Genomic DNA, 16,872 nt, shown 5'->3' on the forward strand with positions numbered 1-16,872 from the left:
CAGCTACAGTCCCGGTGCATTTCAACTGTATTTCACAACCCCCTACATACATTCAGTTCTCCCACATTAGCTTTTGGGGTTGGTTTTAGCAGGGAAGCATTTCATTATCTTTTGGACTCACTTTTGTTTCATCACATGCTGTACTTGTACAAGTAGGGAAATTGTAAAGGCGGTTCAGTTTTTAAAAATTAGTAGTAAGACGAGGCTCCTGTAAAGAGTGGGGCAGTTTGTACATGCAATAATTATGCTCCATCCACCTTTGTGCTCTTCTCTGTAATGGATTCAAGTATTCATTGCCACTAGCACTGACTGATGTTTTTCCAGGATCTCTGACAGTCAAAATACTCACAATCTGACAAGTTACCAGTGCTGGGATTTGGGTGAAGAGCATATGGAAGAAAAAATTCCATCTTCTCCTTCTTCATGAGAACAGTTGAGCATGAAGCAGGCCAGCACAATTTAAACCTAAAGGCAAGCTGTGCACTAACACCACACATGAAACGGTCAAATTCCCAAGAACAGCAGCAACACTGCCTCTTTTGGGATCAATGCTGCCTTTTGTACATTTTGAAGGGGATGACAGAGTTACTAATAACTAGTGAGATTTTTTTATCAATTGCCAGTGGGGAGGCCCTAGCTTCCAAAAGAACTTCCATTATGTGTAACTACCTCTAACAAAAAAACCCTCAAATATTAAACCCTTTCCTGGAGAAAAAGAGGAGGGGGAAGAGAACAGGAAACAGTATTTAATTTACTTTAGCTTCAAATATTATCTAGCAATAGCCTAAATTAGCACAGTGAAGTAATAAAGGTCATGAATTCAGTAATTTTTAGGTTACCATAGTATATAAATATCTGAAAGACTTGCAGACAGGTGTTGTTGGCTTTCTAGTATTATTATTACTATTTTGGGAGGTTGGTTTTTTTTTTCCTTTTTCTTGTTGCTGGTATTTGTTTGGATTTTTTAAACTTCAGTGTCTCCCTTTAGTCTCAGAGCATGTGTGGGATATCTCACCTTTCTGAAAGATGTCTGTGTCAAAGCAAAGAACATCACAGACAGCATAAAACACCAATTCAGCATTTCTTTTGTTCATATTTTCTACAATTTATTTTGCCACTTCAAAAATGTCACATATCAATTTAAGAGGTGAAAAAATATTTTTTAAAAGCTAAAACTTTATCCTTTGTTAAAAAATAGTTAAAGGAATAACCTTCACCTGAACAGCATTATGTATGTTGAGGTGAAAGTATCAGACAGCAAGTGGACTTGTTTTATACAGGCATAATTCTTCTAAACAAGATGTTCCCTGTGCTCAATATGATTTACAAGCAACACAAAAGTTTGTTCATCCACAAATTCAACACAACTGCTCACAAAGAAAAAAATGTCAGAAAACATTCTGTGTGAGCACACCACAGAAAACAATGTGGCTAAGAAAAAAAAAAAGCCAGACAAACAGTAAGATGTATAGATCAGCAGGCAGAAAATACATGTTCAAGCTGGAACTTAACACAACATGGAAAAAGCATTTTTTTTATTACAGCCCTGCCCATCTGTGATTAACAAACAAAAACCAAGCACGCAGCATCTGTGTTCTCTCTTCTTAATGTCAGCTTACAAATACCACAAAGCAACTATGATCTTATACATCTTCCAAGGCAACACGTCGTCTTTCTGAAAGGCCAATGTATTTTGTATGGATCTAAAGATGGATTTGTGGCTGTCAAACACTCCATCTGGTTTCTAAACCTGAGCAAACACTGCTTTATTAAATAGCAAAATAAAAATATTTGACTTGGAACTAGACCCACATGTAATCAAGCACCAACAAGTAGGCATTTGCTACATTATTGGTATCTTGACACAACATTCTGTGTACAACTTTGGGTATCAGTTAGAACATCATGTCATCTAGCCCGTCCTCCATGAACTTCTTGTAGATTGCCATAAACTTTGCAACAAATGCTTCCAGATGATAAATGGCTTTGCTGCCCAGTTGCAGGCGGTGTTCATAGAAGGCCGCCATCTGTGCAACTTCTCCTTTCAGTTGTCCATCACAGTTATTTAGAAGTTCTGTCAGGAGGCCCTAAAATGGGAAAAAACAGGACAGTATTTGAAAAATCAGATATTTTTTGTTAAGAGGACAACTTTCTTTCTCTGAAAATAGCCAAGCTATGACAATAGTTCACTCATTAATCCAACAGCAGAGACATTCAAGAATCATTTACTGGAACTATTCATGCCTTAATAAAGAAAATAAATTAATCTCATCTCCAAATACTGTAACCTCTACTGCATGGAGGCACATGGCCCTGGGGAGAATTCTTACCACGATAGCAAGAGTATTAAAACCACTTACTTCTATCTTGACAGCATCGAGCACAAAAGAGAAACAGCATTTATAAAAAAAACAAGGAAAGGGCTTATTTAGAATTAAAGTGTATCTGTTTATATTTATGTGCAGACACAACAATACAACTTGACCACAATACTTTAGTCATTACAAAACCCCAAAACGCATTATTTTAGATCACAGACAGCAATAAAATCATTGCAAATCCATCTATATTAAAACAGTCAGGATTAAGTGAGAAGTATCTCTAGATCATTTCAAGTTTATGAAAAAGGAGAGGGTAGAGAATATGCACCTTTCGTCTCCCCAACACAGCAATGCAGGACGCACTAACCTACCATAACAAATGAAGGTTAAAGAAACATCTAACTACAAAAAATGTCAGAAAACAGAAATCAGTTAATGTGAAAAAAAAATTATATCTGAAGGCAGAGTCCACCTAGGTTAAGCTGCAAACATTATCTTTAATCTTTTTTCTGCTCTAGATGTCTTCAGCATCCTTTCATCATGCTTAAAATAAGAACATACACGTCCCACTTGCTTTTTTCCTCTCAAGATGACTTCTGTCTTTGAAAAGGCCTGCTGCTCTAGCATCCTTCAGCACATCTCTCATCTAGGACATAGCAAATACTGAATTTCTAACAACAAAACTTTTAAAAAACAAATCATATTTGATTTGATATGAAAACATATCATAGCCTACAGAATCATATCGTCATTAAGTTCGTAAAATACGACAAGATGATCAAGTACAACCTTTGATCGAATACCACCACGCCTACTAATCCATATCACAAAGTGCCAAGTGTACTAGTTTTCTGAACACCTCTATGGATGGTGATTCATGTCTATTTGGAAAGGACACAGTTTTCCGTTAATATTCAAATAATCTGCGATGTTTTGGTGTCGTTTTGTTTTTTTAACTCTAGTTGGGACTGTCATAGCATTAATATTTACAACACATTAAGAGCTAGACAGCTGAATTACCTTCATTATAATCTCGGGAGGAATGCAATGTGTCAAGAGTTCATAAAGCCGTCCACGGACCTCCAAAAGCCTATGGGAAAGACACCACAAAATATGAGAAGTATGACCCCAAAGCATTATAATGTATTTTCGCTATTTGTGAAACATGTTTCAGGAAAAAGTCAACCAAGCAAAGTTTCTTTTCTGCTTTTGGCTTTGCATGTTATTTTAAACCCAAAAGCATTGCACAAGTCAATTTCAATTCAATGCTGCATGTCACCTTTTACTCAAAAGACAAGTTACATATACTCTAGTTACAATGGTCTCAGTTAATCTAGAAGCTACAAGGCTATTAGAATTTGTCTCAGCCTTGTCTTCCTTTAATTCCTCTTCATATCCAAGTTATTATTCATGCTTAAGATTACTGAGGAGACACAAACAAAATTGATTAGCACCACAGGATTCCTTTATGCTGTTTTTCTGTTTCCTTGTTTATAAAAAGGGGTAAGATTATTAGGTGGCCAAAGTGACACAGTTACCAATGCTCAGCTTTTGGTATCAGGAGGTCAGACACTACAAGCATTTAAATTAAGTGACATCTCATGCCCCCCACCAAAAAAAAGACAGAAAACACAACATGCAACTAAGCCTAAGCTCACTTTTGATTACTAAGCTTCAACAGGAAAAAGTAATAGCTTTTTGTTTCCTGATACTCATTCAGTGTCCTCTGGCAATTTTAAAGCTCACTTCCTCTGGCTGCAAAGTACCACCTCCAGTAGAATTAACAGAAAATTACACATAACTAAAGATCACACATTTTTAAACTCAACTTTTTTTCTTTTTAGGTTCCAGAACACACCAAAAACATAATTTATGACTCTAAACAAGTCCATTCACCTACCTTTGTGGTGTCTGTTGACCAACAATGGCATTTGCAGTTTCTCTCAAGTAAACTTCCCAGTCCATCTCAGGAATGTCTTGATCAGCAGTAAAAGGATACCTACATAGTAATAAAATTTTTTAAAAATTAATATCAGAGCAAATTGTCACCTATTCTAGCATGGCCTTAGAATTAAGGTAATTCATATGTCTGACAGCATAATTTACACTAATTTTTGTGGTGACTTACTGTTGTACTCTGCAGCACTCACACATAAGTAGTGCTTTCCGAAGATTCCTGCCAGATTTCTCTGCAATCCTTTGAGCCAGTTCCTGAGGAAGAGTCAGGCCTTCTTTCTTACACACACTGGACAAGACATGGCAGATCTAGATGAAAAATGGATAGCAGGGAGTACAACGCTTAGCAGACCATTCAGCAACTACAGATTCTCCTGTTAGAAAGATTCCTGGACCAGAGATGGACCAGTCTTTCATAAGCCATGCTTGACAAGTCACCCACCACAAAGATAAGCTAGGTCAATATGTGAAAGTAAAATATCTCATAAGTCCACAGCAAGAACTTATCTAGTAGGATTTTAAAGTAATTTATTTTTGCTTCTATTTTAACATACATCTTCAATGCTGGGAGCAGGCACTCGTATAGCCAGGCATCTGCTTTGAATAGGTCCTATAATTTTTGACATGGAGTTGCAGCACAGGATCAACCTGCATGTCGCCATGTATTTCTCCATTGTTCTTCGCAAAGCATGCTGAGCATCTTTAGTGAGTTTGTCAACTTCTGTTAACAGCACCACTGGAAAAAGGATTAAAAACAGTGGGGTTTTGTATTAACATCAAATCTTTCTAAGAAAACAAATACTTTTGACATACAAGTGATAATACCAGAATAAATGATAATATGCAGAAGGCGGCAGTATGGTTCCACAGGCAGGAAAATAAAGACTAAGATAACCTGCGTGCCTTTTTTGACTGTACAATCTGCTCCTTCACACACTATATTCGTGTCCTGGAATGTCAATTTCTTAAGAGTAGGGCCTGCAATGCTTCAGTGCCAAGAAATAATCCAGATAGGTGTAGCAGCTTTCACCTTGATAACTAGTACAGTAACTTCTTATAGGAGTTTTGAAGTGAGAAATGGAGGAGAAGTTACGGCATAAGGATATATCAAAAAGCAAAAATTACTTGAAGACTCACCTCAATACATTTTATATCTAAAAGCCAATGTCTTAGCCTGACAAAGGAATAGTAAAAAGCTGCCTTATTATTGTAGTTGCAGCACCTTTCCATAATCTTTTAAAGAAAAAAAGAAAAATGTATTTAAAAAATGCTTCACAGCCATCAGGAGACACCTAATACGAAGCAGCCAACCTAACCAGCTATCTTCTGCAGGTTCCTCCATAGGCAACTGATAGATGGCTCATTTCAATACTCTAAATTGTCCAGAGCCTGGAGGAACAAGTCATCCCAGTATTCTTCTTCCACTTCTGGTTATACACACAGCCTAGCAATATCAGACAGCTTACAAGATATTTTGAGGTGTATGGTATAACTGCAGCTGTAAGGATATATACATCAATAACTGGTAGAGACAATCAGTGTCTAGCAGCTCAAGTGAAACAGTACTTTCTGAGAACAGCAAGACAGAACAGTAAGAAAATGTGACAAACTACTAAATCCATGAACATTTTCAGCTAATTTCTGCTCTACTATCTATCAAGATTTCCTCTCTCCTAAAATCCCATTATATAGTTCTGATTTTGCTTTCAAGTTAGTCATTGGGAGGAAAAATAAGCCAATTATAGCAACAAGTGCCTTGGAAAATTCAATGAAAGTCTCCTCATTTTCTTACTGAGTATCCCTCTGTACACTATGGATAAAAATCTTCTAAATGGGAATAGGTTTGTTTTTACCTGCATAATGCATGAAGGTACACACATGAAACAATGAGATAAAATTTCTGAAAAAAATCCCAAGTTTAAAAAGCCCTTCACTGGTTTTAACTGTTCTACGCACCTTTAAAATCTCGCTGAGTGCTTGTCTCAAGCTGTTGGGACTGTGCTACTGTCTTCAAGAGTTCCTGAATTACTACACGGTCATTGTTTCCCGCATCACTGTAACAGGAGTTTGAATAAATCTTATTTTAAAACAACTTTATATTGCATATAAAATATATCCCCCTAACCAACCCCCTGATCAACTGACTCAACAGGAAAATTCAGAAGCTGCTAGGGTTAGAATCAAGCTCAACATACATACTTTGTTGAAAGTTACCCTCCCAGTAATAAAAACAACCCAAAGCTTATGCAGGCACAGCTGGATTAGTAGCACTGTATTGAAAAGTAGTGAAACCATTGTCAAATTAACTCATAAAAATAGAACTTATTCTTCTGGGATAAGAAATCTAAACTTTTGTTACCTATGACCTGGACAAAGACAGACAATGTGAACACTTTTACTCATTATAGAAAGAACAATTAAGTCTAACAACATAATAGGATGCCTGACTCAACGGACTCAAAAGCAGGGGTTTTTTTCCCCCACAAAAACTAGATGTCATGCCATGAACAACCTAAATGCTTAATGCACACTTGAATGGCAGACACACTGAAGTTACAAGTTACTAGTGAAATACTGATACTGAGATACTATTACAGCATTAGGTTTGCTTTTTTCCTCTAGGAAGGCAGGAAAACATGGGAAATTCTAGACTTCCTCCTGCCCCTTCTCTTCACAATCCACTACAGTAGCATTGCACAGCTTTCTCAGTCCCCAGGTTATAGTAGCTCAGCTAGCTTGACTCAGATTTGACAACCAGAGGGGACTACTGACTTGCAAGGTGGACTACCAAAAAAGCAAGGCAAAAGGGGAAAAAAACACTGCCTATTTAGCATCCCAGACAATTGCCTTCACAGAAGCAGCAGTAGCTCTGCTATATTTCCCTGGTAAGCAAACGAAAAGACATTTGTCTGCGCTGTTCTCTTCGCCACTCAACCAGACCTTCTCCATTACTTCCAAGGAGAAGGCAGCAGAACAGAGAAAGGCGTATTAGCTCAACAATTCACAAAATGCTCCATGGGCTATGCTGACTTGGACTGCAGAGCTCTGTCCTTCAGCAAGGCAGCAGATCTTTGCTTTTGTATTTGTGCTGTAATCAAAATGAAACAAACCTTCTACTACAGTTCGACTTATGAGCTATGCCAGCTGTTAGAAATGGAAAGTGATTAAAATAGTGTTCTAATATTTAAATTATTTTCTGTAGCAACAGAGAACCCAGAGATATAATTTCATGGCAAAAGATTATCCTCGGTATTATGTGACCACATCAAACATTCTAGGAAAACAATAAACAAAGGCAGTTACCAGACAAGCATTTGATTTTTATTGCTCCTTATTCTTTAAGGATGCACTAAGTCAGCAGAACCCATTTTAAAGCATCTACCCAAGCTAGTCAAGTGACCAGAAGACAACGCTTTGGAATTCAGACAATATCCTCCTTTTGAAGGAAGGAGAACATTTCTGTTAAATGATACATTTCTATCTAATGTTAACTAAATTTAAGTTTCATAACACAGTCAGTATCTGCAGCATCCTTCCTAGAAATTCATTTCCTTTCCCCGTTAGCCATTTATCACATTCCATGTTGCTCAAGATGCACAACATCACCTCACAGTCAAATTTCACAGGCGATAGTACAGCACAGGCAGGTTTTACTGTCTGGTCAGACAAAAACATGACAATTGCTTGATATTTAAAGCCTATGAATCAATATATTGATTCTTAATCAAAACTCAGCACTACTATGATGTACAATAACCACTACACTAATTCTACACTTTCAGGATTTTTGTATTTAAGGTAAAATACAATTATTTTATATGAGATTAGCTTAGTTGGTTAGAGCACGGTTCTAATAACACCAGGGTTGTGGGCTCAATCCCCACATGGGCCATTCACTTAAGAGTTGGACTCGATGATCCCTTGGGTCCCTTCCAATTCAGAATATTCTGTGAAGTCTATGTTTCAAGCTCTAAGTATTCTCTGCAGTGTAACAGAAGAAGTATTGTAGTATCAGGTTATCAGAGCAGAAGACTGAATGGTGACACATTTCATACCATCAAAGTGACATATTCAGTTAACTACCAATAAAACTCTCAGCTTTTATTGACAAACTATTAATTATTTGTGTCTATTTTAGAACACCAGCAGATATGCACTAATCAATACACAGATTAGCTGCAGAACAAGATTTTTAAGGGGATCTGGCTCATGAGAATAGCTTCTAAAATGCAAAGCAGCATGAGCAAAGGTTTAGCACTAAGCACAAAGTTACTTCAGGGTACACATTGTCTTACAAGCGCAACACAGACAACAAAGCCAACATAACCAAGGTCTCCCAGTGCACAATGACATTCACTCTTATGTGACTTAAAGCAACATTACAGGTTTTGGGTAAATACAAGTTTTTAGTTTGGGTCAATGAACTATCTCTCACAACTGTCAATCAGTGAACTATCACAATTTCACAACTGCCAAAGAAGACATACAGTACCACATTATAGCCTCTGTTGTTTAAATCAACATCTGACCTCACTTAAGACAGGATTCACAGTATTTTGTGGTGGTCTTCTTTCTTGTACTTTAAATGCTTTATTTGAATAGTTACCGGGCAAACCTTGCTTACTTTTAAATTCTTTTAGTTTTGTACTTGTGAGAGAACTAACAATATGGAGGTGTTAGTTCCAATAAAACTTCTCAGTATCAACTGAAATGGTTAACTCTATGAATCCAGAACTGTTTCTATTACCCAGTCTTCAACAACAGCATGCTTATGTGGTTAGTTAAGCAGAACATTAGTGTCTTTAGTATGCAGCAATCCCAATTTCCGTTCATTTAGAGTTGTTCAATTAAAAATCCTCTCCCTGTTCTCATTTGATCAAACCCATAAACCATTATCTAATTTGCTCAGGCAACAAATTGCGCAATCAGTCCTTCATATGTCCAGGCTGAAACCACCTACAACATGACTATTAGCTTATCTTGGAAGTGAGGCATTTTTACTGTACACTTACCTTGGGTTAACTTCAAGGTGATAATTACTTGCAATGGTGCTAATTTCAATCTTCTTTTTTGAAGGTGCCTATATAGAAAGCAAGCATGTTAAGTTTCAGGAAGTGTTCTAAAAATCTATTTTACAGACTACAACAGGCAAACCAAGAGTCTCAGAGATAAAAGAACTGCTGAGACACTGGACTTGCATACCTCCTATGCCTCCAACCCCACCTCCAAAGGAAAAAAGGAGTACTGACACATCATCCAGCTGTAAAATAGCAACAATGATTATTATAGCAACACCTATTATAGTATTACTGCATACTCCAGTTACTCCAGAGTTTTGTAAAAGAAGGCTCGTTACTGGAATCAGTTGTTCAAAATAAGTGACACTTTGCCCATCCAAAGTAAAGTTTTGGAGGCAAAATTGCTGGACAAGCCCAAAGTGGCTATTAACTTCTCCTGTCAAAGAATTTCAAGTCTCTACTTTGTTTGAAGAAAACATTACTATTTATAGCAGCACTGAATTTGCATCCGAATTGTTAATTATATTCTATATTTCTATCATCCAGTTTAAATATATTATTTATTCCACCACTGAGAATTAAAAAGAAAACATTAAATAACCTATTTCTCAATGAAGCCTGATAATCCCTTCCTGGTTAAGCCTTCTACAGCAAGGATTTTTAATAGGTAATATATAAATGCCTAAGACTAGGGCAGATAAAATTTAAATAGATTTTTTTTTTTGCTAATGCTGAGATTGCCACTATGAGAATGAGAAAACTAGGTAAAACTTGCATATATGCAAAAAGCAATGCTAAGAATTTAAAAAATAACCCTTATTTCTACAGACAAATTAAATTCTATACATTTAATTCAGAACTAGTCTGTCACGACAGATGCTACTGTCCAAACCAATCTGTAGACAACAAATTAAAACCCCCACCCTAAACAAAATAACACATAAGAACAGCCAAACAGAAAACAAAAACCCCACATCCGAAGACCTACGGAACAAGAATATTTGGAAAACTACTTGTTCAAATAACCAAACTAGTATGATTAATTACATAAAGAAGTTTGAATATATTGAGTGGGGAAAAAAAATTAGTTTTAAAACTCAAAAAAATATAAAGGCTCACAACAGAAACCTGTCAGTATATCCACATTACTTCACAGCAGATGGGAGACTTATCTTTTACCGTTATACTCTGATGCTCAATCCTCAGTTTCTCCACTCCTGCACCATACAATTCCCTTAACAAGCACATTATTCTTGTCTTTTTTCCAGCTCCTGATGGTCCATACACCAACAGATGAGGAAAGTCACCACACTGAACCTGAACAAAAAGCAACAAGATTAGTTAGTTATAACAGTATTTTCTTTAGAAGAGAGTATGCATCCTTCCATTCTCATCCAAGTTTATGTTAAATGACTCTTCCAGCTCCATGATAACATAGTACATAGACTTAAAATTGCTGAATCCCTTTCCTGCAGCAACATTTCCTATAGAACATGTGTAACTTCTTTCACTTCAAACACTTCATCCCACAAAAAATTACCCTAAACAAACCAACAAACAACAAAACCCTCAAAAAATCCATCCCAGCATTTACATGCTTTCCAAGATTACTAGAATGACAGCTGCAATAAACACACGGTAAAAAGGCTTAAAAGAAAGATTAAAATAGACACACATACAGTTATGAGAGAGGGAGAGAAAATTACAGAGAATTAATTCGGAGTTTCACTTGCAAGTTTTGAATATAGGCAAAGGAGTAACAAGTAGCCTGTGTTTAAATTAAGTCAGGCTGGAAGGGACCCCAGTGGTTCATCTGATCCAACCTCCCTGCTCAGGTAGGGCCATCCCAGAGCGCATGGCATCCAGATGGTTCCCGGATATCTGCCGTGAGGTAGACTCCATAACGTTTCTGGACAGCCTGTTCCAGTGCGCGGTCCCCCCCACAGTAAAGAAGTTCTCCCCCATACTGAGGCGGAATCCCAGCTCCCGAGGGACCCTCCCTGCGAGGAGGAGAGGACCCGGAGGCCGCAGGGCCGCGGGCAGTTCCCGGCGGGAAGGTCGCCGGAGCGCGGCAGCCCGGGGCGCCCGTGCCTGCCTCACTGACCAAGTTACGGAGCCGCACCGCCTGCTCGCGGTGGAAGTCAAGGCGGCTGAAGGCGCCGGGCCGGTGCTTGTCGGCCCACAGGCTCATGGCGCTACAAAAGCCCGCGGCGCGGCGGCGGGAGGTGCGCCTGCTACGGCGGCCGCCGAGAGACAAACCGCATCCGTGGCGGCCCCGCCCCCGCGGCGCTCCCAGCCCGGCCCGGGCCGGGCGGGTGATCCCGGCGCCCCCGCTCGGTCCCAGCCGGCGCTGGGTTCCCCCCTCCCGAGTGACAGAACGAGCCCTGGCAGCAGCCGCCACTGCGCTCCGCGAGGGCTTTACCGAAACAGCCCCATACCAGTCACTGTGAAGGACGTTACACCCACAGCGAGAACCATCACACTGGTTCCCTGCCGGGGCACCGAGCCCTCCGACCCCCATTTGAAATCAGTCCTCTTCCGGGGTGTTTCACGGAATCACAGAATCAGTTTAGGTTGGAAAAGACCTCTGGGATCATCGAGTCCAACCTGTGACCAAACACCACCATGTCAACTAGACCATGGCACTGGGTGCCACATCCAGTCTTTCCTTGAACACCTCCAGAGACAGTGACTACACCATCTCCCCGGGCAGCCCATTCCAATGTCTCATCAATCTTTCTGTGAAGAAATTGTTCCTAATGTTCAACCTAAACATCCCTTGGTGCAGCTTAAGGCTATAAAGAGAGAGAGGGCTTATAATTAGACTGTAATTTGGAATATGCATTCTCCAAAACCCCACAACACCTAAAAAAGCTTGTATTTCTTTCTTGTTAGTTAGTGAAGACATCACTGTTATCTTATTAATAATGTCCATTGGGATCTGACAACACCCATCTTACCATTTTATTCGTGAAAACTGGATCTCCTGCGCTTGTCCCTTTATCTTACTTTGTTTTATGGCAAAACCAGCTTTCAGAAGGATTCAGATTGTTTTCTTCCATTGCTCAAAAACTTCTGCCGTGTTGCTCCACACAATTATATCACCAATATGTTGCAGGTGCTCCAGAGCTTCACCCTGTTCTAGTGCAGTCTGAATTAGTCCATGGCAGATGGCAGGGCTGTGTTTTCACCCCTGGGACAGTCGATTCTTTGGGCACTTTTCTGTGTCAGGGGAACATCTGGTCCTTCATCTTGGTGTTACCCTGGGTTTGCTGCCTCATTATAAATCAATGGGTTGCCCATCAGCTATGTATTGCACAGTGAATTTGCAAGATCCGTCTATGTGTGTGGCTTTATATATATGCATAATATGTATGCAGAGAATTACACAAAGCATATGTATGTAACGGAGAAACTCTCATTTTGTTTCTTTGTGTAGTATCTCTAATAAATTAAGCATCATGCACAAGTGATATTATTTGAAAGTAGAATTCCATGAAGTGATGAAATACAGATATGCATATAAACAGTCTGAAAAGTGTCAAGCCTAATTTTTTTATGATTTCTGTGAAAAAAATTATAGTTAGATGAAATGTTCATGTGACTATTCATGTTCTACCAGCTCTGTGTGCACATTTATTCACACAGAATGCATAAGGCAGGTAATGGCTTCACTAACCAAGACATTCAAGTTGCTCATAAAGATCACAAAAACCTACTGGGCGCACCAGGTAGTAGAGCACTTCCATTGATACCATGTTACATGTTTATCTGAAATAGTTACATTACTTACTTTCATAGACACTCAATAATGAGCTTTATTTGCAGATTGTCATGAATTAGCAAATTCAACTACCTGAAAGGAGGTTGTAGGCAGGTAAAAGTCAGGCAACTAGTGACAGGACAAGAGGCTACAGTCTTAAGCTGTGCAAGAGGAGGTTTAGGTTAGACATTAGGAGGAAATTCTTTACAGAAAGGGTCATTAGACATTGGAATGGGCTGCCCAGGGAGATAGTGTAGTCACTGTCCCTGGAGGTGTTTAAGGAAAGACTGGATGTGGCACTCAGTGCCATGGTCTAGTTGACTTGGTGTTGTGTCATAGGTTGGACCGAATGATCCCAGAGGTCTTTTCCAACCTGATTGATTCTGTGATTCTCCTGTTACTGCTTTGTCAGCACTGTCCTGGTATATGACCGAGTCTGCGAAAGCTGCAGCAGCAATAACCTGCGCAGGGCTTACCTTCACATCCTTTGTTATACTCAACACCATAGAGTGGCCTGTTCCTCTGCCATTTTCTACGTTCGCATTTTGTGGGTCTACAGTGTTTCTCATGTGTGCCTGTTCTCTCTGCTCCACATCTGTGTTCTTCAAAGTAATCTCTGAATTTTACCATTAATTTCTTTGGTATCCTCTTTGGTTAGCTGTATTTATAACTTGCCTTTTTATGCTTTTTCAGATCCTTAGCTCATTTACCTGACTTTTTAATAATTTCTGAATGATATGCTGTTCTTCTTGTGTCTGTCAATGTCATGCTTAACTTAATTGCAACTTCTTGATAACTCCTTATAACCTACGCAGTTTTTCCAACCTCCAGAGAGTTTTTGCTAACATATGCCAGCTTCCAGCAAGAGCTCTGACAGATACTCCAGGCTTTTAAAGTATCAGTGAAAACAAATCCTTTTTGAATGAGATCAGACTTCAGCAGGCATGACTCAGTCCAGAAGGCTTTTAGATACTTTCAGCTCCCAAAGAGATCAAGGAGTGAAGGCATGTAGCATCTCTGAAATGCCCTAGTCTCTTTTTATTATTAGCTCTATTTATTATTAAACTTCCATAGTATTTCTTCTTATCCTGAGAAGAAAATCTTGAAAATTGTGCCCTACTTCAGCAATGGATTTAAACATGGGCTTACACTTATGTTTTCAGTAATTTCTTGCTATAGAAAGTAATTGGGCAGATGAACAAAATTAATTTCTTGAGTAAAAATTTTATCATTTTAAAACTTGGTCCTGCTTGAAGCATTGCAGTTGTGGCACTTTATATCTGATTAAAATGAGCTATAATGCTTTGATTTTCTGCTTCATTATTTTTTTAACTTCACTATAAATGTGAACAAAAGTAAGTAAATATCTAAAATGGAATGGTTTGGCCAATTATTTTGCAAATAAATTAATGTGAATAATGCAAGACACTGGCAATTTCAGCTGCAGTCACAATTCACTCAAATACAAAGACTGTTAGAATACGTCTTCACTCATTTTGTTCAGTCCAACAGAAAGGTCAAAAGGTAAAATGACTTCTCTGCATGAATAAGCTAGACGATATATCTGAAAATAGAGATTTTAACTACAAATGGCATTTTGAGCCTCTTACTACCAGCAGGCATGTTATTAGAAAGTGACTCAATGTCAGGCACTATAAGAGAAGCTCCATCTTATACCCAAATTGAAGTAAAACTGTAAGACCTGAGTCCATATATATATATATATATATAATATATATAAAGTAGTTTTTAACCAACTTTAAACTATTTATTGAAACAGTGCTAGAACAAATTAGAGCATTATTCTAATGATCTCCTAAATATCTTTACAACATGATTGGTGGTGCTAGTGATCCAAGTAGCCATTAACAAGTCCAAGTACTATTTTACTGTACGACTTGTTTTTTCCAGACAGAAGACTGTTTGGCTTCCTTTGATCCTTCAGGCTGTTTAGCTGACTGAGATAGATATTTCTTTTCAGTTTCAAATATTTTAGCAGATCATCGCCACTCTGTTGGCTGTCACTCCAGGTTGTGTCACTCTGTCCCCATCAGAGCACCTATATTGCTGCAAGAAAATTGTAGCATGTCAAGAAAGACCAGATCATTATTATAATGCAAAGAAAACAAAACCAAAAAAAAAAAGACCATAATAAAGTGACATCTGTTCTGTTGGTGACATGCTGATGTCATGCAGATTGAGTATGACGGTGGAAGAAACAACATTAATGGTGATAGCCAAATAAAAATCTAAAACAAACATATCTCATATAGATTGGCAGCATTAAAGAAGCCACTTCTTTATAAGAGATGTAAAATCGAGAAATCCTTTTTCTTCAAGAGTCTTATGGTTTGTCTTACAATCCGTTATTTAATCTGGAAAATTAAAGTAATAAATACATCATAGAAGTTTTCCATGCAGGATGAGGCAAGCTAAAAAGGTGTAAGAAGATATGTTTTTATAACCACTGGAAGTGCATTCTGGAAAAGGCTACAAAGATAACATTGAATTGGAGGATACATTGGAGGATACATTCTGTCCATCAATCATTACTGTAAAATCTTTCGTACATTTGTCCATATGAAAAAGATTAAATAAAGCCCTTTCCTAAAGATGTGGAAAGATGAAAATAATTAGGTGTATTTAAAAAGCAACAACAACAAACCAACCAACCAAACAAAAAAACTTACAACACTTGTTCTGATTTAATCAGTACTTCTTCATGTTCTGACTCCTGCTGCTAAGGATCAGATCCTGTTCAGCTTCCCTAGTGTCTAATGTGCCTGGAGAAGTAGAAGAAAAAAAGACGAGGTATGTTTTTTGTTCTTATGCTCTCTGTGGTTTCAATTGGGCATAGCTGTGCAAACCTAAGACCCTTTTTTTCCAACATTAAGAAGTGTCCAACTACACATTTAAGCAAGATTTACAGCAGCATAGTTAATCATGATAGAAAAACATAAGGGAGTAGTTGAAATTGTTTAAATAGACTGAACATAAATTCAAACATCTGTCTGGGGACATGTAGAGTTACAGATCCTTTCTTCAGATGAACTACTGCTATATTGAATAAATACCCATTTTCTACTGAAGGTTTTGATAAAAATCAGAGCGGTTTTCATATGTAATTTAGGTCTTTCCCCCTGAGTTTTATGAGGTCACTGACTAAAAGATACAGTCATGTGCTTGAGTTTCTACGAGCCTGCATTTTGCTACAACAGAAGAACTGCAACAAAGGACGCTCTTGTCCACTTAGGATTGAAGATTTGAGTTTAAGTCTCCTGAAAGTGTTCTGAAAATGACTCAATATGTTAAGAAATATTCAACATTCTTTTCTGGGTGTATTCTAAATAAGACTTATGGAAACTAATTGTGAAGCTCTTTAAAGAATAGTATACTGTCAGATATTTGAATATATGAAGAAATATTGGTGCTTGACTTGTAATTAGGAATCAGTTTTGTGAAGATGTTGATCTATGACATTTTTTGTCTCTTTCTAGGCAAGGGTAGATGTCGCTAACAAATGACTGAGGATTACTCTTAAATCTAGGGGGTTTGCTTCTGTTCTCATCAGGGTCTTGAACTAGAAATTTTTTTATTGACTTGATCTACTTTTACAGTGAAAAAAATAATGAAAAATAATGCATTTTTTCAAAAAATCAGAAGAGTTACATCCGAGGTACCTCTGCCTGTAATATCCTAGCTAATGTGGCTAAGATAATGTGTCTTTTACATTTCTAACATTTGAAAACTCCTTTTTCTATATATAAGTTTTTCTCTTGATAAATGTCTCAGCTCCTTTGAATTCATAGAATAT

General features: G+C 38.0%; 1 protein-coding gene across 1 annotated transcript; it reads right to left on the reverse strand.

The window, feature by feature from the left end:
- Positions 1 to 1,073: 1,073 nt before the first annotated feature.
- RFC3 (replication factor C subunit 3) lies at positions 1,074 to 11,527 on the reverse strand. Its single transcript, XM_027677744.1, has 9 exons — positions 11,400 to 11,527; positions 10,475 to 10,612; positions 9,290 to 9,357; positions 6,234 to 6,331; positions 4,832 to 5,013; positions 4,450 to 4,586; positions 4,222 to 4,320; positions 3,342 to 3,411; positions 1,074 to 2,087 (listed from the first exon to the last, which is right to left on the reverse strand). Exons 1-9 carry the CDS (start codon positions 11,484 to 11,486, stop codon positions 1,896 to 1,898), a joined length of 1,071 nt encoding a protein of 356 aa, XP_027533545.1. The 5' UTR covers positions 11,487 to 11,527; the 3' UTR covers positions 1,074 to 1,895.
- Positions 11,528 to 16,872: the final 5,345 nt, after the last annotated feature.

This window comes from Neopelma chrysocephalum, unplaced genomic scaffold (assembly GCF_003984885.1).
Source record: "Neopelma chrysocephalum unplaced genomic scaffold, ASM398488v2 Primary Assembly neopelma1_43, whole genome shotgun sequence".
In the NCBI taxonomy this organism is placed as follows: domain Eukaryota; kingdom Metazoa; phylum Chordata; class Aves; order Passeriformes; family Pipridae; genus Neopelma; species Neopelma chrysocephalum.

Bases quoted from the DNA above. Each gene is read 5' to 3' on its own strand.
- RFC3 (XM_027677744.1), bottom strand. From the start codon at position 11,486: ATGAGCCTGTGGGCCGACAAGCACCGGCCCGGCGCCTTCAGCCGCCTT. The intron at 10,613-11,399 runs GTCAGTGAGGCA...CTTTTTGTTCAG, and splicing joins CGGTGCGGCTCCGTAACTTG to GTTCAGTGTGGTGACTTTCC. The intron at 4,321-4,449 runs GTAAGTCACCAC...ATTACTATGTAG, and splicing joins GAGTGCTGCAGAGTACAACA to GTATCCTTTTACTGCTGATC.